The 26,312-nt window shown below is 46.6% G+C and overlaps 1 protein-coding gene across 1 annotated transcript in view; it reads left to right on the forward strand.

The window, feature by feature from the left end:
• Positions 1-26,312, forward strand: part of ANTXR1 (ANTXR cell adhesion molecule 1) — a 217,767-nt gene that overhangs the window by 52,024 nt on the left and 139,431 nt on the right. Inside the window, exons 8-10 of the mRNA XM_084804206.1 lie at positions 1,378-1,458; positions 20,906-20,966; positions 26,197-26,295. Of these exons, the coding sequence (XP_084660332.1) occupies positions 1,378-1,458; positions 20,906-20,966; positions 26,197-26,295 (241 nt within the window). The remainder of the gene's footprint in view (positions 1-1,377; positions 1,459-20,905; positions 20,967-26,196; positions 26,296-26,312) is intronic.

The following is a 26,312-nucleotide window of genomic DNA, read 5'->3' on the forward strand; positions in this document are numbered from 1 at the left end:
TATGTGAATCCCAGAGTAGGGGTGGAACTGGAAAGTGCAGATTCCAGAAGATTGGGGCTGATGGTGCAGGCCTGGGGTCATCTACAAGGCACCACTTTCAACATTTACTCAGTTGTAACCGCGCAGCATTGCAGCTGTGAATTAGCTTCTGCTGTGGTACACGCGCAATTTACTGCGGACTTCTCCAACGGAAAAACATGGTTGTTAAAGCAAAGTAAACTGTGGCAGTTGTGCTGCTCTATTTTTACCATTATATTTAATTGTGCAGCTGCGCAGCCATGTGAGGGTGCAGGTGCAACACTTTGGGTTTTAGTGGCTGATTGTATTTTAGGGGTTATTTGGTGCCTGTCCCTTCCTCTTTGGTAAGATGTGGGTAGTCTACTCCTTCATTACCATGCCAGCTGTTCGTGCACAATCACAGTGGCAGTCCTCCAGCCCCACACTCTCGCTATGGTTCGCGCATGCGAAAGAGCATGCCCATGTGAGAGGTACATGCCTACCCATCATTCCAGAATGGATACCTCTCTGTTACTGTGCAGCTGCAAAGGAACAGGGAGGAACGGCAAGGAGTGAAAAGGCGTCACAGAGTGACGCAATCACTAAGCACGCCTACCCCACACCCACCACAAACTGCGAGGTCAGTTTGAGGAAGGGACAGACAGCTCAGCAACCATGGTAAACCCGCAGCAAGCTAAAAAATCGCAGCAAAACGCCCCTGCAGAAATCTGCATTTTCCCTGTGAAAACTACGGTTAGGCTGCGAAGTAGCGATTGCGTCATGTGTCCTAAATATCCTCAGATCGCAGCAGCCCCGGAGTAAATGACTCATGTAGCCCTGGGCAGCAACCAGAAAAATCTGCCATGACAGTTCTCCAATATGGGCCTTCTTGACTTCCTTCTAGTTATGTTCTTCTTTTCTGGGATATCATGCATTGCCATCATTTGATGGTTAGGGCTTGCAGTGCAACTGCTAGTAATCCAAGACGACAGATGGGTGGCAGTCCTGCTTCTAAGGCTGGAGACAGAGAATTGAGAACTGAAGCATGGGTGCTTGTAGTGCGTTTGCCCAATCTCTTTCTGCCCCACTATGGTCTCTGGTAAAATAAACGTTCTGCATTTTTTGTAGTTTTTGAAAACCCTGCAGGAACTTATAGAGGGACAAATGAAATCAGTACGTAGGCCTCTGGCAAGAGTGCCAGCAACATATCATCTTCAACTCTCTTAAAATGGTCATGTTTTAAGAGAGTTGAAGATATGTTGCTGGCACACATCATATGTAGCGACAGCCCATTGGTACTTGACTGAGACTTGGTGTCAGGCTATCCTTAAGTTCTGGTTTGCCGACTCACTTTTCCAACTGTTTTTGCTGCTCTACCAGCTGGCTCGGATTGCTGACAGCAAGGATCACGTCTTCCCTGTGAATGATGGCTTTGAAGCTCTCCAGGGGATCATAGACTCTGTAAGTATTACTTACCATTGTGTTCCTTTTATGACTTCGTAAATCAGCATTGTTGTTGCCAAAAACTGAGCATTTATCAATATTTTGACAACTGAAGGCCTCCTCTTATGTACTCAGCTGAATGGCTGGGCCTGGATGGAAAGGGGTGTGGATTGGATGATGGGTGTGAGATGCCAGAGAACTGTTTAAGCAAGAGCAAAAGGTGGAGAGCCTTTTATAAGGAGGTCTATGGGCACCACAAATATCTGTGATGTTTGGTGCCCAGAGGAAAATTGCATATTCCCTGTTGTGGACTAAGTGCCCTATTCAGGCAGCAGGGTTGCAAATTCTTTCAGTGGATCCACACTGAAGAGGGAGGGGGAAGGGGATCAGTGGTGTGCCATAAGTGTGTTTACTCAGAACTAAGCCCCACTGAGTCCAATGGTATTTATTCCCAAGTAACTGTGCATGCGGTTACAACTTTAATTGTTCAAGTTGTTGCACAGTTAAGCTAATTGCAACCCTGGTTTAGAGCTGTTGTCTGTGCTTATGGATGGGGAACAAAATAAACAACACAATCAGTCAAGAAACTAGGGTCCTGCGTACATGGCATCGCTTTCGCTCCTCATTCCGTCGCAACTGCACAGCATTGCAGCTTCGAATTGGCTTCTGCTGCGATACACTCACGATGTACTGTGGACTTCCCTAACAGACTCCACCGTGCCCTTTTTTTGCCATTATACTTTAATGCGCAGCTGTGCAGTCCCGTGAGCATGGGGGTGCAACACTTCAATGGCTGTTTTGTATTTTAGGGGTTCTGCTGTGTCTTTCCGTCCCTCATTAGGTAAAAAGAGGGTATTCTGCGCTCCTTCATTTCCACGCCATCTGTTTGTCAGTTGCCCAGCCTCTCATGATGGTTCACACTCACAAGCATGAGCGGTACATGCCTGCCCATTGCTCCGAAATGGTGGCTGGAGCAATGTTGGTCCTTCCCCAAGACCCTCTCCTCCCTGCTGGCCCTTGGGCACTGAATACTAAACCAACCACTGCGAAGATACAAAGCTGCAAAAATGTGAGAAAGTATGATGAAATAAATGAAAATGCCCCTCTGTGCCTCTGTGACTGCACAGCTGCGAAGGGACAGGGGGAGCAAAGGGGCATCACAGAGCAACGTAAGCACTACACATGCCTACAACACGCCCACCGCAAAATGCGAAGTTGGATTGGGGAAGGGACAGACTGCTCTCTACTGCCGGGAAACCCGCAGCAAACATAAAACATCGCAGCAAAACGCCCCCTTGGAAACCCGCATTTTCTGGGAGAAAACCACGGATGACTGCGAAATCGTGACTGCATCATCTGTCCTCAGGGACCTCGACTTGCAGCTGCCCCGGAGTCAAAGGCTTGTGTAGATGGGGCCTAGATAGGGTGTGTGGGAAACTGAGAGAAATCGTTTGAACTTTGTCTGTTGATCCAAATAAGAGAGCACGTTTTGTGCATTCCTGTTTCTGCCTGGTAGCCTATGGCACATGTTTGAAATATGGCTGAACCAATGCTGGTTGGTGTCTAATAATCAATACACAGCAATGATTCAGTACCACTGTCTGAGCTTTTGATTAGGGAACATGATGTGGATGCTGATACGTACACGATGTACCTCAAAGATTTGGATTCACATTGTGAAAACCATACTTCCAATTGCTGACGTTCCAAACATGTCATGCCAGCATGTGGCAGTAGCAGCAGTATGTGTGGGCTGAGAGATCACAAAAGGAGCAGAGGGGGCAAATCGAGTCCATCCAGCCCCTCTGCTCCTGAAGGATCCAGCCACCTCTATTCCATCAACTTGGATAAATGCCAAGTTCTGCACCTAGGAAAAAGAAACCAAATGTACAGTTACAAGACGGGGGATATGTGGCTCAACAACACTACAAGGGAGAAGGATCTTGGAATTGTTGTAGATCACAAGCTGAAGATGAGCCAACAATGTGACGTGGCTGCAAAAAAGGCAGATGCTCTTTTGGGCTGCATTAATAGAAGCATCGCTTCCAAATCCCGGGAAATACTAGTTCCCCTCTACTCAGCACTGGTTAGGCCTCATCTGGAGTACTGTGTCCAGTTCTGGGCACTGCACTTTAAGAAGGATGCAGACAAGCTGGAGAGGGTTCAGAGGAGGGCAACAAGGATGATCAGAGGACTGGAAACAAAACCCTATGAGGAGAGACTGAAAGAACTAGGCATGTTTAGCCTTGAGAAGAGAAGACTGAGGGGAGATACGATAGCGCTGTTCAAGTCCTTGAAAGGTTGTCACAGAGAGGAAGGCCAGGATCTCCTCTCGATCATCCCAGAGTGCAGGACACGGAAGAATGGGCTCAAGTGACAGGAAGCCAGATTCCGGCTGCACATCAGGAAAAATGTCCTGACTGTTAGAACAAGACGACAATGGAACCCATTACCTGGGGAGGTGGTGGGCTCTCCCACACTGGAGGCATTCAAGCGGAGGCTGGACAGCCACCTGTTGGGGATGCTCTGACTTGGATTCCTGCATTGAGCAGGGGGTTGGACTCCATGGTCTTGTAGGCCCCATCGAACCCTACTATTCTATGATTCTATGATCAACCCCTGCACAGAGGAAGTGTGGAAGTGGCCCATCAAGACCTGTTTGATTGAGATTAGGTATAGGAGGTTTTCCCAAGTGACAGGAATTCAAGGGTGGGGGAAGGCCTCAGTCAGGGGTGAGAACTTTGGGAAGAGGGTGTAGGGATCCTTCCTTGTTGCTGGGTGAGAGGCAGAGGGACATGGGGCGATGTTAGAAAAGCCTGCTTGAGACACAGGATGGGCAGGAGAAGTGGAAAGGAGGGGAGAGGAGGAAGAGAACCAGTGACGGTATGTGTGGTAGGCTGATTATTTTATTTGGCCACATGGTGGTTTGTTTTTGTTTTTCCTACTTTATTCCCTGTTATTTATTTGTATTTATTTATGAGTCAACTTTCGTCCCAGATAGCACCCCCCCCCCCCCCGGCAACTTACAATTAAAACTTAAAACAATTTACAGTCAGGGCCAGAAATATTGGAACAAGGATAACTGTTTTGACAGTTGGCCTCTGTACACCACCACATTGAAGTTGAAAGGAAACACACCCAGATGGGAGCAAAGTCAGGACTTTCAGCAGTAATTCAAGGGGTGTGACAAAAGTGGGGCACTAACCATTCAGGAAGTACAGCCGGTGGCATACACACACACCCATCGTTGGTGGCTCATAAGTAATGGAATGAATGGCTGACAAGAGGCTGCATGGCCAGGTGTGGCCTGTTTCCTGGGTACCCCATGACCACTCAAGCGGATAAAAGGCCTGGAGGTGGTTCTGAGTGTTACATTTGCATTTGGTAGCTGTTCATTGGAACCTCCAACATGAGGCCCAAAGAGGTGTCCGTGTGAGTGAAGGAGGCCATCATTAGGCTGAGGAAACAAAATAAACCCATCAGAGAGATAGCAAAAACAGTGGGAGTGGCCAATACAACAGTTTGGAACATCCTGAAAAAGAAGGAATTAACTGGCAAGCTCAGCAACAGCAAAAGGCCTGGAAGACCATGGAAGACAACTAAAGTGGATGACCGCAGAATTCTGCTCATGGTGAAGAGGAACCCTTTCACAACATCTAGCCAGGTCAAGAATGCTCTTGAGGAGGTAGGCATGTCACTGTCAACATCTACAGCCAAGAGATGGCTTTATGAATGTAAATACAGAGGCTTCACAGCAAGGTGCAAACCATTGGTAACGCTCAAGAACAGACAGGCCAGATTAGCCTTTGCCAGCAAACACCTAAAAAAGTCTGCCCAGTTCTGGAATAAGATTCTTTGGACTGATGAGACCAAGATTAAGTTGTACCAGAATGATGGGAAGAGAAAAGTATGGAGAAGGAAAGGAACAGCTCATGATCCAAAGCATACCACATCATCTGTCAAACATGGTGGAGGCAGTGTTATGGCATGGGCATGTATGGCTGCCAATGGAACTGGGTCACTGGTGTTGATTGATGACCTGACTGCTGATAAAAGCAGCAGGATGAATTTTGAAGTGTACAGGGCTATACTTTCTGCTCAGATTCAGCCGAATGCTGCCAAACTGATAGGACGCCACTTCATATTGCAGATGGATAATGACTGCTCATTGGAAGGACAGATACTGAAGCTGAAGCTCCAATATTTTGGCCACCTAATGCGAAGAGAAAACTCCCTGGAAAAGACCCTGATGCTGGGAAAGATTGAAGGCAAAAGGAGAAGGGGATGGCAGAGGACAAGATGGCTAGATAGCATCACTGATGCAATGAATATGAACTTGAGCACGCTCCGGGAGAGAGCGCAGGACAGGAAGGCCTGGCGTGCTATGGTCCATGGGGTCACGAAGAGTCGGACACGACTGAACGACTGAACAACAACAACAATGACCCAAAACATACAGCAAAAGCTACCCAAGAGTTTCTCCAGGCAAAGAAGTGGGATGTTCTTCAATGGCCAAGTCAGCCACCTGGTCTCAACCCAATAGAGCATGCTTTTCACTTACTGAAGACAGGACTGAAGGCAGAAAGACCCACAAAGAAGCAGCAGCTGAAGGCAGCTGCAGTAAAGGCCCGGCAAAGCATCTCAAGGGAGGAAACTCAGCATTTGGGTTCATGGGTTCCAGACTTCAGGCAGTCATTGACTGCAAAGGATTTTCATCCAGGTATTAAAGGCGATCCTTAAGTTTGAAATGATGTTGGTTTGTTCCTTTACTTATGAGCCACCAACAGTGTGTGTGTGTGTGTGTGTGTGTGTATGCCACTGGCTGTACTTCCTGAATGGGTAGTGCCCCACTTTTGTCAAACCCCTTGAATTACAGCTGAAAGTCCTGACTTCTCTCCCATCTGGGTGTGTTTCCTTTCAGCTTCAATGTGGTGGTGTACAGAGGCCAACAGCCAAAACAGTTATCCTTGTTCCAATATTTCTGACCCTGACTGTATGGTGCAGTCCTATACATGTCTACTCAAAGTAAGTCCCATAGAGGTCAGTGGAACTTACTCTCAAGTAAATGGGTATAGGACTGCAGCCTTAAAAACTTAAAATAATTAGTTTAAAAACTATAAAAACAATTTTAAAACATTTAAAACTTCACCAACAGCAGAATTAAGACCAGGAGGGGTGGGTGGGACGGGCCATAATGTTAAGGCTTCAACTGGTGCAGAATGACGCAGCTTGTTTGTTGAGTGATGTGCAAAGCTGGAGTCATATTACATCTATTCTCTGTGAGCTGCACTGGCTGCCTACTGGTTTCCAGGCCTACTTGACGATATTGATGTTGTCTTGTAGGGCCCTACATGGCTTGGGCCCAAACACTTGCTGGAGCGCCTCTCCTGGTGTGTACCAGCTCAGCCTCTGAGATCTTGAGAGGGAGCCCAGTTTGTGGTCCCGCCTATGAGCAATGCTTGGGCAGCAGTGATCTGAGAGATGGCCTTCTCGGCTGTGGTGCCCTTGTTGTGGAACTCCCTGCCTTCGGAGGTGCGTCAGGCGTCTTCAGTAGCCTTGTTTTGCTGGTTACTTCTGCACCTCTCCACCCAGGCCTGTGGGTCCTTGTGATGAGACCTTTTAGTAATTTTGTGGCTGAACAGCTTTTGGTACGTATTATCTCACTCTGGCTTTGGTTTGATTTTGATGACTTTTTAGTTTGATAGTATTGTTTCATTAGTGTTTGTCTTTTGTATTGTTATTTTTATTTGTTAACTGCTCTGTGACTTGTTATGAAGAATGGCATATAAACTGAATAAATAGGTCCATCTGCCCTCCTCTGGATTCACCCTTTGAAATTTCCTTCTGGATTGTGGTGGGTTGTGGTGAGTTCTGTCAGGTTTCCACAATATTCTAGGCCTTGCACGGTCTGGGCAAAGGCCTCTAGGTGACAACACAAGATGATGGTGTCATTTGGAGGTAGTAAGGGGAAGGGCCTGAGCCTTTCTCTCCAGCTTATACTGAGGTATGTGATACACTTGTGCACGCACAGCATGGATATTTGCACATACCCCTACATAGTTTGCCTGCCTGGAACAGTTTTCATTGCTAAACTCTAAGCAGCATTTTAAGACAAAGGCTGTAGCTCAGTGAAAGAGCACAAGCTTTGCATGCCGAAGGTCACAGGCTGGGCTGGAAAAGACCCCTGTCTGAATCCCAGGCCTTCTCCACACGGGCTTTTATCCTGCAATTGAGATTGGCTACTCGTGGAAGTTTGCAGCTCCTTCACATGACATCGTCAACCTCCAGGGCGTCTCCCACTCTAAATGACCTTTATCCCATTTTTAGAGATAAGAGATCGTGAGCCACCAAATTACAGTGGGTTCAGTTCCCTCATGAAAAGATGAAATCTCACAATAAGAGGTGCTAGACCACAGCACCATCTAGTGGTTGTATAATGAAACATATAGAACATGCAGTTAAGTGGGAAAGCGGGGGAAGGGACAGGCGTGTAAAGGGAGCCCATTATGATCCTGCATTTAAAATGGAAGCAGAAAGCCCTGGTGAAGTTGTGGGATTTTAGCCTGGTGTAGAAATGCTCCCAGGAGAGCCGCTGCCAGTCAGTGTAGACAGTACTGAGCTAAATGGACCAGTGGTCGGGCTTGGAAGAAGCAGCTTCTTATGTACCTAATGGTTGAAGGAGGGCCACAGCTCAGTGGCAGAGAACCTGCTTTGGGTGCCAGATGTTTCCAGTAAAATCCCTGGCATCTCCAGATAGGGCTGGGGAAGACTCCTGCCTGAAACCTGGCAGAACCATTGCTGCCAGTCAGTGTTGACAATATTGGGCAAGATAGACGGATGGTATCAGGCAAGTTTCTACTTTAGTTCCGGTGAGGCTAATAGGCTGAACAAAGAAAATTGTGGATTTCTATGCTCATAATATAATGTATGTGCTGCCAAAGCTGCACAGTATCACAGAAGCAAAATACATTCCTTCCAATACAGGATTTGTTCAGATGTGATTTCCACTCCACCCGTGATAGTGCCCAGCAACTAAGATATCACGAGTAGGCAGAGAGAGAACTTATTGACCAAATGGAGAGATCTTGCTTTTAAAAATATGGGGCCTTTCCTGATCCCACAGGCTTAAGCCGTCTTAAAGTGGGTCTTTACATTTACCTCACAAGCTCAGGAGATCTCATGTGGATCCCCCAATTCAGATTCACAGCAGGGGCAGCTGGGCAAGAGCCAAAGGCCTTCTCCTGGTTTCTTCCTGGGTACAAGTACTTTATCCTTAGCATGCTTTCTGGCAAGGCAAACTGGATCCTGGCCCTCCTCTCTTTCCTAAGACTTCTTCGAACCTGAACTGAATGTGCCAAACAATGTTGGTTCCTCAGGTGTTGTGAAATTGTAAAAAAGATGTGGTTCTCATGTGTGCATTCTCTTTGTGGATGCTCTTAATTGATCCCAGAAGTATCTCCCTTTCTCTTTGTCTCTGCCTCACTGTGACTGTGTTTGTATGCAATAAATCGGAAGATTTCAGTCTTGTGCAACTTAATCTAGAACTGATCATCTAGGGTTTGGTTGGCCGCTCTCACACTTAATAGGAACAATCAGGCTAGAGAAGGGTCACTCATTCTGAGAAGTTATAAAATCTCACAGTGGAATGGAGCAGAGTGGGGGCAAAGCAAAGTTGCTGCATGGCAAGGAAGAACATTGTATATACGGAAGAAAAAGTGGTAAATTTCCCCGTAAGTTGGTTATATTTTTCTGGGTAGCCAGAACAGAAGCACAAGGGATCCAAGCACAGAAAACTAGGGGGAACAAAAGAGGGAGAAGCAGTGGCTGAAAATTGTCAATTGAAAATTGAAAATCTGGGACCAGATGCCTTGGGAGGAAGGACAAAAAGTGGTGATGGAGAGAATACTCAGTGGCCAAGAACAGCCACAAAAAGGGTAGGAATAGTGGAGTGGGCCTCAGGGAGGCTGCCACCACCCCTAAATTCCTTCTATCAATGCAAAAAGCAAATCAGGAAATCCTCAGTTTAGCCCTGGGCTGTGTTTCCACCAGCGATTTACTCCAACCTAGCTGTGTGGTGAGATCTCTGTGTTTCCATGACATCGTGGCCATTCAGCCCCAACCCCGCATTTTTATCGCGGAAAAACCGCTTCTTCTGAGACTGGTTATAGTCCGACTTTTCCGGCTTGCTTCGGCTCCATCACTGAGCTGTTTCCACAACTGCACTGGGTCCGGTGTCACAGTCCTGCCCTTGGGTTGTGTAGCCCGGCCCGACCCTGGAGGAGGCAGGCAGGCAGAGATGAAGAAGAGCACTCCTGAGCACCCCGGCATACGAGCGCAGCGTCCGCCTGCCCTGGGCGTCCCTATGAAGTTCCCAGTCTAGGTGGTGGCAGGGAAATCAGGAGAGCCGCAAAGACAGCTCCATGGAGCGTCGTCAAGGCGGAGAGTCAGAGAGTTGTTGAGAGTCATTAAGCCGCTAAGTCGCATCCTGCTTTAGGGGAAGAAGGGTTTAAAAGGGAGGAGATGCTGCACACGGCTTTTTTGCGCCTTTGTTAAAGTGAAAGTGCACTTTAGCACCCACTTTAGAGGAAAAAAACAAAAGGGCTGGAGCAGAGCAGAAGGGGGGCAGAGAGGAAGAGATGCACAACTAGCACATCATCCACTGGCCCTCTTTGCTGTTGCCTCCCTGTGTATTTCCCCTTTAGCGCTTTGTCCCGCTTTGTGTGGGCATGTGCTAGGAGGTGTTACTTCTGCGTAAACCCATTGGCTGTACTGCTTTCCTTTCCTGGGAGTCAGTGCCATTGAAATCTGCGGCTTGCTTCTGAGTAGGCAGGCGTGCATAGGAGTGCCTCCCCTCCACTGCATTTACTTGGAGTCTCCCTTCTCAGCCATGCAGGAGAAAGGCTTGACAGGTAGGATTTCAATGGGCATTAAAAGTACCTTCAATTGGGAAGCCAGCCAGCCAATACTTCTTCTTCTAGCCCACCTTGCAGGGTCATTGGGAAGCCAGAATAAGGGGGAAGAGCAACAACAGCCGGCGGGGGGGAGGCAGCCACTAATTGGAGCGGAGCACAAGGGGGCGAGGGAGGGGGAATCGGCAAGAGGAGGAGGAGGAGGGAGCACTGATGAGGTAATCAGACGCCCCCCAAACGCCCCCCAGCCATCAAGAAAATAATTCGATTAGAGCTCAGTGGAAGCAGCACAGAGCCCCAGGCTACAGCGATGATGAGCCGGGTCTTTAAGGACTCTGGAAACAGGCAAAGGAGAAGATGTGATTGGGGAAGCATCGCAACAAAGCTGCAAACGAAGTGAGGCCGATGGCGTGGAAACATGCCCCTAGTTTTTGCAGCTTCCTGGCAAGAAAGGACCTGGAGGAAGCTTCAAGGGCCCACTGCTTGCTTTGCGGGGAGCTGCCACTGCTTTAAAGATTAGCTCTCTTTGTCTGCCTCCGTCTCCCATATTTGGCCTGTGTGTTTGTACCTAGGCCTTTCATTACTGAAGGCGAACTCATTCTCCAGACCTAAATTTAGCTTTAAATTTAGCTTTAAATTTAAATTTAGCCAGCTCTCTCCTCGCCATGGAATCTATAAAAGCCCCCTCCCGCCACCACTACCTAGTGCCTGGTAGAGTGGAGAGCATGAAGCTGCGTATTGACAGGGGATTTTTGTTGTTTCAACTTAGGCATTTTCTTTGTGGTTTCCAAGAGAGAATTTTTGCAGATTGGGACATAATTTACGGAAGTGAACAGACCTTGAATTGTGGGCTTGTCAAACCTCTTGGAAGTTCTTGATTTCCTCTGAAAGGGCCTTAGGCAGCAAAACACAAAGAGGCCTCCGAGGGCTGTTTACTAGGACCCTGCTCTTCTTTCTCTGTTTTCATGTTCGTGATATGCGAAGGCACGCAGTTATGTTGTAATGTAGTTTTTAATTTTTGTTATTTTAAAAAGTGTTGGGAGGGTGCAGTTTTGAGCAGAGAAGCAACAGGTGAGGAGATGAATGATTAATTCTTTCCCTGCCCGCTGTTTTCCTGCTCCACACACATCCCAGTAGCTTTCTTCCCAGATGTATTTTTATCTTCACAAACTTGCAACCAGAATTCTAGTGGTGGGGAAAAACAGCTTGGGGGAGATTTGGAGTGGGGAAAATGCAGAGAGGGAAAGCGTTAAGCACGCACAGTTGTATTCTCTGTTCAGAATAGTGTTCACCTGAAGAAGCTGCCTTTCCTAAATGAAAAGGCTATTAGGGCATAATTATATGACATGTGTGTCACATGTAGTTTGCCCCTAAATGTTTGCATCAAAGTGATGTAGATGAGGGGCACGAAATGCTCCCAGGGTCTTTGCTGTGTGTTGTTAAATAGCAAGAGTTACTTAAACTCATAATAGATGAGGCAAAGGCCTTTATGAGACTACCTGGTTCTCTTCTGAGAATGTAAAATAACTACATTCAGAAAGCTCTGGAACAAATCAGGCTACCAGTGGCTCAGCCCCTCTTCCTCACTTGTCTTCCCCCTCCTCCCACTATTCAGGAGGGGTCAGGACAGGAGCAAGAAATGACCCATCCTTCTAGGTTCCCCACAGAAGAAGGGCTCAGACCCGAGGAGGTGACAAATGCTGGATGAATGAGAGACCTATCTCTATCAGGGGACTGGAAACAAAGCCCTGTGAAGAGAGACTGAAAGAACTGGGCATGTTTAGCCTTGAGAAGAGAAGACTGAGGGGAGATATGATAGCGCTCTTCAAATACTTGAAAGGTTGTCACAGAGAAGAAGGCCAGGATCTCTTATTGATCATCCCAGAATGCAGGACACGGAATAATGGGCTCAAGTTGCAGGAAGCCAGATTCCGGCTGAACATCAGGAAAAACTTCCTGACTGTTAGAGCAATATGACAATGGAACCAATAACCTAGGGAGGTGGTGGGCTGTCCCTACACTGGAGGCGTTCAAGACGAGGCTGGGCAGCCACCTGTTGGGGATGCTCTGACTTGGATTCCTGCATTCAGCAGGGGGTTGGACTCGATGGCCTTGTAGGCCCCTTCCAACCCTACTATTCTATGATTCTATGATTCTATCCTGCCAGCTCTCCAGCAGGAAAGGAGATTATCCCTCTCCCCCCTCCCGTCCCTTTTGGTGAGACAAAATCAAGAGTCAGAAAATGGCAAGTGAGTCTCATGGTGGAGCTCGCTTGTGCTTCTTGTCCACAATGTCTTTGTGAACTTTGTACAATCGAGGGTTCCGTGGTTTGGTCTTGGACTTATTCTTAGGGCAAAGCTAGTCCCGCCATGATTGGCCCGAAATCTTCACCTTTTCTTTAGATTCCTATTATGTGACAAACTGATCTGGGATGCCTCAAGCCACAGGCAGGGCCACTCTTTGCCCACTCTCCAAGCCAAGACTGCTCCTTGGCTTGGAGAGCGGGGAGGGCCATAGCTTAAGCACAGTTTGTCAGGCTCCTGTCCTGCTTCCTTTTATGAATCAGTTTGGGCCTTGTATAACTTGGTAGGAAGGCCAGATAGAAATAATAATATTGTGTCTGCAATGTTTTGAATTGACTGATCAATTCAAAAAGCTTCTGGGTGACCAAAACATTGCCCTTATTAAACAAGCAGCAGGTTTCTTCACATGGAGCTTTTATCTTGCGATTGAGATGGCTCCTTCACAGAAGTTTGCGGGCTCTTTACATGATGCCGTGACTCTCCAGGGCATCTCCTGCACTAAATGCCCTTTCTTCCATTTTAAAATAGATCACAGATAATGAATTATGAAATTACCCAGTTTTTTCCGCTTGAGTTCCTTCCGTGAAAAGAGGAAAAGTGGCAAGAAGAGGAGCAAGAGCCATGAAAGATAATGGAAGACTCAGATACGGGGAGAAGGAGGGGGAAAGGGGAGGGGGGAAAGGAAGCGGGTGAAAAGGGGAGTCATTGTGATCCTGCATTTAAAACGGAAGCAGGAAGCCCCATTTTAAATGCAGGATTTTAGGCTGGTGTAGAGATGCCCATAGATACACACACACACACACACACTCATAAAAACCGCAGATGGCAAACTGTCAAAAAGAAGGGAATGCCTCTTCTGAAATGGTGCCTGCTATGCTACATGCATCTGTCTTCTAAAAACAAAGGATGTCTTTTGCTTCAATATTGTTTTTGTAATCTGCTGCATAAACAGGCAAATTTAATCAATTATTTAACTGATTTAAACCCATACAGTTAATCTAAGCTGTCTTTAATTGGGTGACATCCCTAGCAGTATTGCTTGCAATTAAAGTGTATGTGCCTGTGTGCGTGCGTGCATGTGTTAGATGGCCATGTGCTTCCTTTTACAGAAGATTGTGCTCTGTTTAAGGCCAATTTAAAGATAAAAAAACATAAGAACTGTTGGCCATCCACATTTTGCACCTAGATAGCAGACTGACCAGGCAGGCACACAGGTTTCCCAGTCACAGTCTTCCCCGTTAGGGTGAGAAAAACTGTATTTCTATTTAAATTGTTATAATAATAATTTCTAAATGTGTATCTAGATGTATAATTTAGCATATGCAAGTTTTACGCAAAGTTGTATCATCCTTTGTCCTCTTTGACGATTCATAAGTGGCTACCCTAGTGTGTGTGTGTGTGTGTGTGCTTGTGGGTGATACACACACATACACGACCAGGCGAAGGCTTTATGAACTGCCATACCTGCTTAAAGTATCCAGACTTGAGCTTGCAGTGGGTCCTGAACTTTAGGATGTCAGGTTGAGGGGTTAGACAATTTATGATTACAAAGATCTGGCTCAATGAGGAACAGGAACATGTATGAATCACCAAAAAAGAGGACAAAAGATGATACTGATTTGTATAGAATTTGTATATATGTGTATAGATGCAAATTTAGAAATAACTATTATAATTTATATAGAAATATAGTACTTCTCACCCTAGTGGGGAGGATGGTAACCTGTGTGCCTGCCAGTTCAGTTTGCTATCCAGGTGTTAAGTGTTGATGGGCAACAATTCTTATGGTTCTTGATCTTTAAACAGGAATTTAATAGAGGATGGTCCTTCAAATAGAGGACTGACCTCTGTAAAAGAGGACACATAGTCACCTTACTGTGGCATTGCAGAAACAGGAAGGTTGTAGAGCACATACAAGGCCTCAGTATATTGGCCTCTACTATCTGTATGGCATGTGGCACACCAAGCCAAACACAGACCACTACTGTATGTATGTATGTATGTATTTACATCATTTGTATACCGCTCCTCATCCAGACAGATTCTGGAGTGGTGAACACAAGACGTACAATAGTAAAAAAGATAAAAGATTAAAACACCATATTAAAATTATTAAAAACAAAATGCCAATAATAACTGTGGCTGTTCATTTAAGGAAGGCTTCCTGGAACAGAACTGGTTTCACGAGGCACTGGAAGCAGCACAGTGTTGGTGCCTGCCTGACCTCCAGGGGCAGGGAGTTCCAAAGAAAAGGGGCCACCACACTGAAGGCTCTTCTCCTGGTCGACTTCATCTTCATATTGTGTGGCCTATCAGGTTCCTGGCAACTCTGGGCTGACAGGAAAAAGCAGCATTTTATGAGGCCTCTGATGGGTCACCACTCATGGCGGGTGTGTTGTGTTTGGTTGTACAGACCCGCAGCACTGTTATTACTGGAGCTATGTTTACACTTCTCCTGCCCCTAAATGATGTTTAGAATAAGATTCTCCCCACCCCCTTGAGGTTTTCAACTTGAATAAACACTGGTGTTGCTTGGGCTGTGTATTAAATGGCTGCTGCATGTGATCGACAACAGATTTCGTTATGCTGTGACTCACCCAAAGGATGGACAGTCAGTATATACATACAAAACAAAGGTCTTTGGCACCAACTAAGTGATATGGTCGCCATTTTCTAAACGTCCACATCCTGTTTTCTAAACAGAAGTGCTGAGTTCTTTTTCTGCTTTAATCATTTGTGTGTTTTATTTGACTTTCTAACTAGCTCTGCCTTGAAGGCTTGGGACAGGTAGCACCATGCCATTCAAATAAAAAAAATCAGATTAGTAAATCAGAATCGCACACACTTAACCCCAATAACAAAATGCCTGCCCAAACAGAAATGTTTTGTGCTGATTCGGAAATTTGCTCAGACAAGAGTCTGGCTAACCTCCAGGGTAAGGGAGTTCCATAGATGTGGTGTAGCTGCTTAAGATATTCATAGAATTCATAGCAAGCGTACTAGCTAGGAGAGAGAGCTGTGAACCAGGAAGACTTCCCTGGTTCAAATTCCATCTCCCATGAATTCACCACTTTTTCTCAGCCTTAGTCCTCCATCTGCAACACTGGGATAATAACATGGATAATCTTGGCAGGGCTGTTGTATAGATTACTGAAATAATGAACTGCTTTGAACTGTGCTACATGAATGCTAAAATACTGATAACAACATTAGCCTTCTAGAGGATGAATTTAAAACTTTATTTACATGTTTTCCAATGTATTACATTTATGACTGTTGGAAATCCATTTTGAAAAAACAGAAAGAAACCTGAGATTTCTCAGGATTCTAACGGCAGCCTGCAAACGGCATACTAGCTCCTCTGTAGGTGCCTGTAGTCAACTGCTCAAGGCTCCTGCCAGTCACCATCTTCATCTCTTTATTTCCTTCTGCGAGTAGCAGCTCTCTGATCATAGCAAATGGCTTATTGGATTTGTTCATCTTGAGCAGAACCTGCAATTTATTTATGCTACCATGAATTTCCTCCATGAAGACTGGATCCATGCAATGACATAGAAGATTACCATGGCTCATGACAAATGTGTCAGGCAGCGGATTTGCCACAAGTTGGAAGTTGCCATAACTTGGCACAGAGAAAAGGCAGTGGTTGTCTTGCATTGACTCGTACTGCCTTATTGGTTAAAAAAGTGCTACACAGTAAAGTGGCTTTTTAAAGCAGTCTTCCCCAACCTGGTGCCCTCCAGATGTTTTGGACTTCAACCCCCAACAGCTCCATCCAGCAATGCCAGTGGTCAGGAATGCAGGGAGTTGTAGGGGATCTCTACACCTCAAGTTTATCGCGCATTCGTTGTTGCTCACTCGCTGAATTGTGCAGGTCTATTACATGACGTCGTCGTTGTCCAGGCATTATTCCACTATTTCCTCCCACATATCCCGTGTTTTCCTAAAATGGAAAAAATGGGAACTTTTCCAGATATGCGCAAACGGAGCGCCATGTCCTCCCTGTGTATTTCTGCCCTAGCGTGAATGAAGCGCTGAGTGTGGTTGTTGGGGGCGCGGTCATGATGTCGAAGGTGGTGACGAAGGTCTGATGGGCGTTCAGCCTTCCTGCTCCTGCGTCATTTTGGCTCCTCGCCATTTTCAGCCCTCCTGTTCAAAACAGAGCGGCAGAATGGCAGAGTGGCAGCGAGGGGGGTCAGTAGAGTGGAGGAGCAGCAGAGGGGCTGAGCGGCAGGGACTGGCCAAAAGCATGGAAGAGGGAGGCAGGGCCTGGGGAGATCAGTGGGAGGGGATGCCCCGGATCTTTTAAGAACCTAGCAACCCCCTGGGTCCTAGGGTCTCATTACATCCAAGTGCATATTAGAGAAACAAGGACCTTTGCCTTCCCACTAAAAAAACCCTGTCCAGCTTAGGCTGGGGGTGAATCACTCTTGCAAGGGATGCCATCAGTCTCTTGGGATGGAAACACATTGAGAAACTTGCAACAGTCTCTAAGCAGTCTGTCTCCTCAGCCACTTGTCCGCACTCTCCAGGACAAGGTGAAGCAGCTTGGAGAAATCAGAGGTCATAGAATCATAGAATAGTAGGGATGGAAGGGGCCTACAAGACCATTTAGTCCAACCTCCTGCTCAATGCAGGAATCCAAGTTGGAGCATACGTGACAGATGGCTGTCCAGCCTCATCTTGAATGCCTCCAGTGTGGGAGAGCCCACCACCTCCCTTGGGAACTGGTTCCATTGTCTCATTGCTCTAACAGTCAGGAGGTTTTTCCTGATGTTCAGCCAGAATCTGGCTTCCTGTAACTTGAGCCCATTCTTACGTGTCCTGCACTCTGGGATGATCAAGAAGAGATCCTGGCCTTCCTCTCTGTGACAGCCTTTCAAGGACTTGAAGAGCGCTATCCTATCTCCCCTCAGTCTTCTCAAGGCTAAACATGCCCAGTTCTTTCAGTCTCTCCTCATAGGGCTTTGTTTCCAGTCCCCTGATCATCTTTGTTGCCCTCCTCTGAACCCTCTCCAGTTTGTCTGCATCCTTCTTAAAGTGTGGTGCCCAGAACTGGACACAGTACTCCAGATGAGGCCTAACCAGTGGTGAGTAGAGGGGAACTAGTACATCCCGGGATTTGGAAGCTATGCTTCTATGAATGCAGCCCAAAATAGCATTTGCCTTTTTTGCAGCCACATCACATTGTTGGCTCATCTTCAGCTTGTGATCTACAACAATTCCAAGATCCTTCTCGCTTGTAGTGTTCATATCGAGAACATCTGGAGGGCACCAGGTTGGGGAAGGCTGAATCTGTCCTAAATTATTATTATTATTATTATTATTATTATTATTATTAAATTTATTAATCGCCCGTCTGGCTGGTCACCCAGCCACTCTGGGCGATGTACAACACAAAATAAAAACAGTTTAAAACAATAAAATTCTACAATAAAAACATTTTCTAAAATACCCTAACCCACCCCAAACGCCTGCCTGAACAACAGCGTTTTTAATGCACGACGGAAGCTCATTAAAGAGGGGGCATGACGGAGTTCCCTAGGGAGGGAGTTCCACAGAGTGGGGGCCACTACAGAAAAGGCCCTCTCCCTCATCCCCACCAGTCTAGCTGTCCTGGCTGATGGGACAGAGAGAAGGCCATCCGAGGCTGATCTTGTTAAGCTGCCTGTCTGGTGCTGCTGGAGGCGCTCCTTAAGATAGGCTGAGCCGGAACCATATAGGGTTTTAAAGGTCAAAACCAACACCTTGAATTTGGCCCGGAAAACAACTGGTAACCAGTGCAACTCCTTCAGCACTGGAGTGATGTGATCTCGCCGGCAGCTGCCTTTAATCAGGCGAGCTGCCGCGTGCTGTACCAGCTGCAGTTCCCGAACCGTCTTCAAGGGTAACCCCACGTAGAGCGCATTACAGTAGTCTAAACGAGAGGAGACCAGGGCATGTACTACCGATGGGAGCAGTTCCCACGTATTTCTTTGTCATACCATATGGCTCCTCCTCATGACAGTCAATCAGTGGGATAACCTATATTTTGTATGTTTAGAAACTGGCATGTTTTATGTATTAAACATTTTGGAAATGTAGAATTGAAATGTCAAAAAGTGATTAATGTTGTTACTAAAACTCCAGTTTTCAGTGTTAAAATTGCAGAACTAAATGCAGATCCCTCTGCCTCCAAACTGAAAGCGAACTCTAGATTTCTGAATTATGAAATCCAAACCTCAATATTTGAATTTGGAGGATTTTGCATTTACATGCCATGTACAATTTTTGGATATTGTGTCCCAGATTAGTGGCCTCCTCTTTACTTCCAGTTTTACACCCTTCTACTGCTAAGTCTAATTTTTCTAACTGCTTCTTTCTTTTTCCTCTCTTGCTTGCTTTTTTTCTCTGGCAGTTTCTGGTTGCTTCCAGACACCTCTTCTGCTCTCTTCTTCTTCCAAGCATTGCACATATTCCTGGGGTGTCAGTTGGTTAAAAGAACTTGCTCGTCTTCAGTTCCCTGGTATATGTACAAGCCCTGAAGACTCTTTACAACCATCTATGGGGTCTTTTAAGAGGCCATAGTCCATCTGAATCTTTTGCAGGGAAGCAGATGGAAGTGGTGGTGGATAGAGATGGGTGAGCTTTCCACATTTTTACTTGGAATTTGCCTGAGCTCTTCCCCATCCCCACACAAAAAAACCCCAGACCCAGGAGAGCCTGAACCAAAATGAGGGGCTCAGAAAAAAAGGCCACCATTATCTCCGCCAGCCCCGCCCCCACACCCCCATACACTTCCTCTCCCATTTACTCACCTTCCAAATGGGATGGCAGTAGGGCCAACAGCAGTAATGCGGTGGAGTTTGAAAAGCAGGTTTCCCCCCAGCCCCATCACATACTCCTCTACAATACATTGGTTAGCAGCTCATATGGGAAGCAAAGCCCAGTGGCTGATGGGAGATGAAGTTGTCCCTGCAGAGAGGAGACAGCAGGGGAAGCCCTCCTTTTAAAATTCTGCTGTTGAAAGCCCTAAAGAGCTTGGGACCAGGATACCTCAAAATCCACCTGCTCACTGTGTCTTAAGATCTCCTAAGGTGCCCTTCTCCAGGTCCTCCCACCATCTGAGCTGGTAACTAAGGACAAGGTCTTCTCTATCCGTGTGACTATGCTGAACAGGTAACAAGGTGCCAGGTTGTTGGCTGTTTTATACTTAAAACTTAACACCAGCACCTGGTTCAACACAGTGGAGGCTGGTGGCTCTGATGTCACTAGGGCTGTAAATCAGAACCAGTCTGAACTCTAAAGTAGCTATCCAAGGTGCTGAGCCTATTTGAGGGGTATTTTTGGGAACTCTATTTTTAGAGTTCTGATGGTTCTGACTTAAACCCAGAGCAGATTTATAGCCCCACTAAAATCAGAGCCACCAGCCTCCACTGGTTCAAAATGCGCATAAGGTTACCTGGCTGGAACTGACTGACTTTGCTAATGTTATTCACGCCAAAGTAGATATTACACCAGGGGTTGGGCCCTGTGCTCTTTCGGATGTGGCTGGACTTCATCTCCAGCCCCAGCCAGCATTGCCAATGGTCAAGGATGAAGGGAGTTGTAGTCCACATGCTCTCTGGGTGAGATGTTATCCTTCTTCTTTCCACATACCCCAAACCACTGTCTCCTTTTTCCGCATAGCTGATGTCAGTGGCAGCTGGGGGAGGGGTTTGGCAAATTACATAAGACATTCTGCCCCCCACCCTACCCAACATGCGTGGTAGTCACAGGAGAAGAGATTCCCTTGCTGGGAGTGCAAAATATTCTCGCCACAAAAAGAAACTGAAAAGTTCTGGACCTTTGTATTTGCCAGTATCAGAGGCAGTATGCCTGTGTGCACCAGTTTCTGGGGAACATGGGCGGGAGGGTGCTGTTGCACTCATGCCCTGCTTGTGGGTTTCTTGTGGGCAGCCGGTTGGCCACTGTGTGAACAGAATGCAGGACAAGATGGCCCCCTGGTCTGATCCAGCATGGCTGCTCTTATGTTCTTATGGGCAACATATGAAAAGAAGAAGAAAAAAGACCCTCTAGCGCTGCTCTTTCCTTGGCCCCAAGGTTTCCTGCTGCGGTCTCTTTTCTTACCACATAAAATCCATTACGGAGGGAAAGATAGAATAACTGCTCAGTGTCTTTTGACTGGTAGAGGTAGGAGCCGTCTGTGTGGCAGCACCCAAGGTTATTAAGAAATGTCATCACAATTTTCTTTTATTTTTCTGTGCCTTTTAGATCTTAAAGAAATCATGCATTGAAATTCTGGCTGCAGAACCTTCTAGTATCTGTGCAGGAGGTGAGTTTAAACTGGATTCTTCCAGCATTCATTGCTTCATATAATTGTGTTAATTTCTTGATCCCTGAGGGAAGGCAGATGCTGGAGTCGGCCATCTCTTGGCTCTCCTTGGGAAAGTTTCCAGCTGGAATTTGGCATGGAAATGCTAGAAAAATTCCATTTGTTTTATGTCTGCTTGTATGAAGTGATCTTGATTTGATCTATATTAGGAATGTTCCTCAGTCTTTTCATTTAGGCCAGAAAGGTTGTGTAATCTCAAGCATCATCTGTAAGATTTAAGAATGCCTCATACGTTGAATGTTTTTGTCATTCAAGAGCCTCTTCCTCATTGCTGGCCCCATCTCTTAGCCCATATTTGCTATCATTTGGAAATCCAAAAAGTGGTAGATTCTTCCAGTCCTACATCTTGGCCTTGGCTCTAATCAAACATCACTTTCATCACAGGAAGGGACCAGGAATGGACTGCAGGCTCATGTTCTCCTCCCCATCCCCATTCTGAGGGGAGAAGCACACAACTGAATTGAGAGATTTTGCCTGGGACATGAGAGCCAGATTAATGCTACATTAATCTCACAGCAGTAGCTGAGGCATGTTTCACTTTTCACTGCTGTGTAAGTGTGTGTGGTGCTGATTCAGATTTGGACCATGTTAAACTTTTCCCTCACATGTTCCCCCCCTAAAAAAGAATTCTACCCCCTGTGGTGGTGGTAGTGGGTGGTTAAAAAAGAGAGAAAAAGCCTCCATTGACTCCCAAAAACGTGCGGGAGGAAGGTTTAACCTTCCCCTCCCAGAGCACTGTGGTCCTAGTCCAAATCACGGCCATGCATGCTTGTTGTTGTTCAGTCGTTCAGTCGTGTCCGACTCTTCGTGACCCCATGGACCATAGCACGCCAGGCCTTCCTGTCCTGCGCTCTCTCCCGGAGTGTGCTCAAGTTCATATTCATTGCATCGGTGATGCTATCTAGCCATCTCATCCTCTGCCGTCCCCTTCTCCTTTTGCCTTCAGTCTTTCCCAGCATCAGGGTCTTTTCCAGGTAGTTTTCTCTTCGCATTAGGTGGCCAAAATATTTGAGCTTCAGCTTCAGTATCTGTCCTTCCAATGAGCACTCAGGGTTGATTTCCTTTAGGAGTAAAAAGTAAGACCAGTTTCAGCTACACGCTATGTAGTTAGTGTAATGTGTCGTTTCCTGAAGGACAGCGGAAAGAGGCCTAAGGCAGGCCAGGCCAGTTACAGAGCCCAGGCACTGCATGCAGCTGGCCAACAGCCAAAGGAGAGAGAGAGAGGATTTGATGGAGTCCTGTGGAGATCCCCTTCTGGAGGGGCAGCTCTGTGCATGTGAGAATGGGATGGATTGTGCTTCACGACTTGGAATACCATTTGAGAAAAAGTGTTTCATCTGGGCCTTGTAATGTGATACTGTTAGGGGAGAGAATGTTTTACAGCACGAAAACTAAAGGGCGAAATCGCCTTGCCCCTGTAGTTCCAGGTTCAGTCTCTGGCAACTCCAGTTAATCATAATCTAGGCATTCTTCACATGGAGCATTTATCCTGAGATTGAAATTGCTCCTTCACAGAAGTTTGCGGGCTCTTTATATGATGCCATGAACCTCCAGGGCATCTCCTGCACTAAATGCCCTTTGTTCTGTTTTTAAATAGATCATAGATAATGAGCTATCAAGTTACCCTGTTGTGTTCCGCTTCAGTTTCCTCCGTGAAGAGAGGAAAAGCAGCAAGAAGAGGAGCGAGATTAATGAAAGACAATAGAAGACTCAGATATGGGGAGAAGGGGAGGGGGTGAAAAAGGGAGTCGTTGTGATCCTGCATTTAAAACGGAAGCAGGAAGCCCTGTTTTAAATGCAGGATTTTAGGCTGGTGTAGAGATGCCCTTAGTCACATGAAGAGCTCTAAGAGAATTCCCTTTTTAATTGTTCGTTTCAATATGGGTGGATAAGCATGTATATATGCCTGGGTTCTGCAGCCAAGTCAGCCACAATGGAGGCGTCCCTCTGTTACCAGCTGTGTCAGGACTTCCACCGGCCACAGCGGCGAAGAGCCACCTTGCAAAGTGCCAGAGTGCGGCTGCAGCCAGCCCAAAGTTGTTGCCATAATGATGGGAAAGTCAGCAGGAGCATCTGGCCCTGAAGGAGCAGTGACAGGGGCCAGGCCAGCTTCCCAGCAAGGGAGGCCAGTGGTGGTGGTGGGGTGCTCCCCTGGGGTACCTGTGTGGATTGCAGTACAGGATTCAACGGGTGGGTGAGAGGCAGGGGCCAAGAAGGAGAGTAGACCCTGAGCCTGCCCCTGCTGCTGTTGCTGGGAAGCACGCCCAAGATGGAGGAGGTGAAGCCAGCATGGCTGAAATCTCCTCCCCTCCCTGAGGCCCTGGGGAGAAGGAACAAGGACCAACTCAGGAGTCACAGGGGGGGCTAGGCAAGCGGTGAAGCACCACAAGGCAGCCACACCTTCACCGACTGACCCTGACCATGTAGACATTTATGTTCTGCTACTTTGGTGTATCACTAAAGCATTAAAGCCTTAAAGAACTAAAGCCCTGAAGAGCTAAAGCATAAAAGAGCTCTTTAATGCTTTAACACTTTAGCGGTATACCGTGGCTCCATATGCATTAGGATATGTTAAAGATTGACTGCAGGGGAGCGAGATTTATGTCTTACTTATGAGTAAACATGCACAGAAGGGGGGTGGCTTTACAGAGACTGTCATCCAGCACTGGGATTTGTTAAAGATTGACTGCTTTAGCGCTTTGGTGATATACTGCGGCTCTGTATGCGCGTGGGACTCTTATTTCCTTGGAGAAAGACTGGCAAAAACTCTTATTGGTGGGACGTAGGGAAACTTCCAGACAGAAAGTTCTGCTCCTTTTCTCTGGATGCCCGATATCCTGTACAATACCTTTCCTGTCCCTGAGCAGAGGAAAGAGGAAAGGTGGAGACCAAGCCTCTCATAGGGGGTTGACAACATTCATTTTGATTGGCAGGACTCTGCCCACCCCACCGCAAAGTAAGGCGGATTAGAGTGCAGTGTGACCTGTGAAAGCTGTTGGTTTGGGAGGGGTATGGTCTGCTTTTTTCAGCTTAGCGTGCTGCTGACAGACCAAAGCCAATTTCAGGAAGGTTTCAGGGAAAAGCGGAGAAAGTGATTCACTGGCCCCTAGGTCGCTTCCAAATTGTGAACCTGATCTTTTTCAGAGGGTACAAGCCCATCCAGAACAGGCTCTATATCCAGAACAGGCTTTATATCCAGAAGAGGTGATCAGCTGAGGCTGATCCTCAGCACCTCTGACTCTACTGGATTAAGTCTCATGTGTTAGCCAACATCCAGTCCATCGCTGAGTTCAGGCATTGGTTGCACGCCCACTCTGGAACCAGATGGAAAGGAGTGACAGAGTTGGGTGTCAGCAACATATTGATGACACGACATTTGAAATTCTTGGACGTCCCCTCCCAGAGGTTTCATGTAGCCTCCCTTGCAGCACCACTTTCTGCGACCTGCCTGCCAGGTAGGTTCAGAGACCACAAAAGAAATGAAGAGTACTCAAGTCAGTAGAAAGAGGCAGGATGAGGGCAAGTCTGGCAAATCCCATGGAGCTTCTCTCATCAACTTGTTGCTCAGACAAGAGCAATGGCAGGCTTTGGCATTTACATAGGAGGAAGCAAGAAGCGATTGGTTCCTCTTGATCACCTGACCCCCAGGCGAGAAATGTTCTGTGCTGAAGAGCCTGTAGGGTCACCCCCCACCCCCACCGTCGCCCAGCTGTCGTGGATGTGCACCCATGTCTGTCTGTGAAACTTGTACAGAGAGACACAGCCAAAGGTTAGCATTTGTCTTCTTTCTTACAAGAACAAAGCACCTTCCACCTCTCTGTTCCATTGCATGTTTCCCTGAATGAGCTCACCAGCCTGAGGAGATGGATTTGCCTGCCTGCTGTGCAGCTGAGCCTTCTGGGATGAAAGAAATTGAGGCTTGGAGCGGAGCCCAGATTCCTGAGTCAACTTGTATTCTTTGCGCAGCTACAGTGCAGGAGCCCCCTGAGGCATGTGCTAAGAGAGTCAGTGAGTGGGTGGCGCCTGTTAAATGCCAGGGAAATTGTTGATTCAGCAGAAACAGGGTCATTTTTGCTGCAAATAAGTTTAAAGTGATAACAGTATGCTCTCCTAATTGTTTGTTCTAGTTATATGCACTCATGCATAGACAAACCTCATGTCTGTAAAGTTGAACCTACCTAGAAAGTTTTTATTGAATACATTAAACTCTGCTTTTTCAGGCATTTTTCTTTTAGCATAAGACAAATGTCTAACACCCATTCCCTATAGGTCTGTGTAGCTGTAACAGTTGCAGAATGGTTTGTACTGATGCAGCTACTGCAGCATCCTACGTGAAACATACCTATCTTATGATATTTCAATGTTGTTTTGCTCATGCTGAGCAATAAGAAGTCAGCCTTTTAGCACCTGGGACAGCTTTGGACTACATGGGGGAAAAAATCTGAGATAGCTTTTGTAAACCACCGTTGTTGGTTCCAGAAAGGCAGTATAGAAATTCAGTCAATCAATCAATCAATCAATCAATATCTGGTGAGTCTTCAGTGAGGCCCAATCAGGCACGGGGACCCTTTTGCCCATGGGCCAAATACAATCTGCAGGGCTTCCCCGACTGGCCCACCAGTCTCTTTCCAGGCCTCACCCCATCTCTCCAGGACTTCTTTCCCCCAGTGCTGAGATGTAATATCTGATCAGCTGAGCAGTGTGGGGTGGATTGTGTCACAAGACCATTATTATTTAGTATCTGTCTTTGCTGTCTTGCAAAGAAGTGGTGCAGAAGAGAAATAGCAACTACACAAGAGTGATTGGTATTATAAAACCTTCATTTATCTCGGTGATCTTGCTTTTATCTCCATGTACACTAACATGAAGAAACATTTCTATAAGACATTATATAGCTGTTATCTTCCTCCCCGAAGGAGAAGAGAGGGAAAAGATGTGGGGAGTGATCAACATGTGGCATCCATTGATTGATTTCTCAGGGGAAGCAACATTGAGAAGTGCTTTTCAGTTCTATGTTAGTTTAAATATTTTTTTCCCTTGCATTATGATAGAAAGCACATTTGTATTACTTTCTTTTTCTTTCAAATAATAAAAAGACATATGTTAAAAAAAAATCTGATTGCCCCAGTTAGATGTGGTGGGAATAGTGAACAATTTTCTGTTCTTTCAGAGTCGTTCCAAGTGGTCGTGACGGGAAACGGCTTTCGACATGCCCGCAACGTTGACAGAGTTCTCTGCAGCTTCCGAATCAACGAGACTGTCACTCTCAGTAAGTAGTTTGCACTT

This window comes from Heloderma suspectum, chromosome 6 (assembly GCF_057233095.1).
Source record: "Heloderma suspectum isolate Gila_16-S chromosome 6, 16-S_ref, whole genome shotgun sequence".
Classification (NCBI taxonomy): domain Eukaryota; kingdom Metazoa; phylum Chordata; class Lepidosauria; order Squamata; family Helodermatidae; genus Heloderma; species Heloderma suspectum.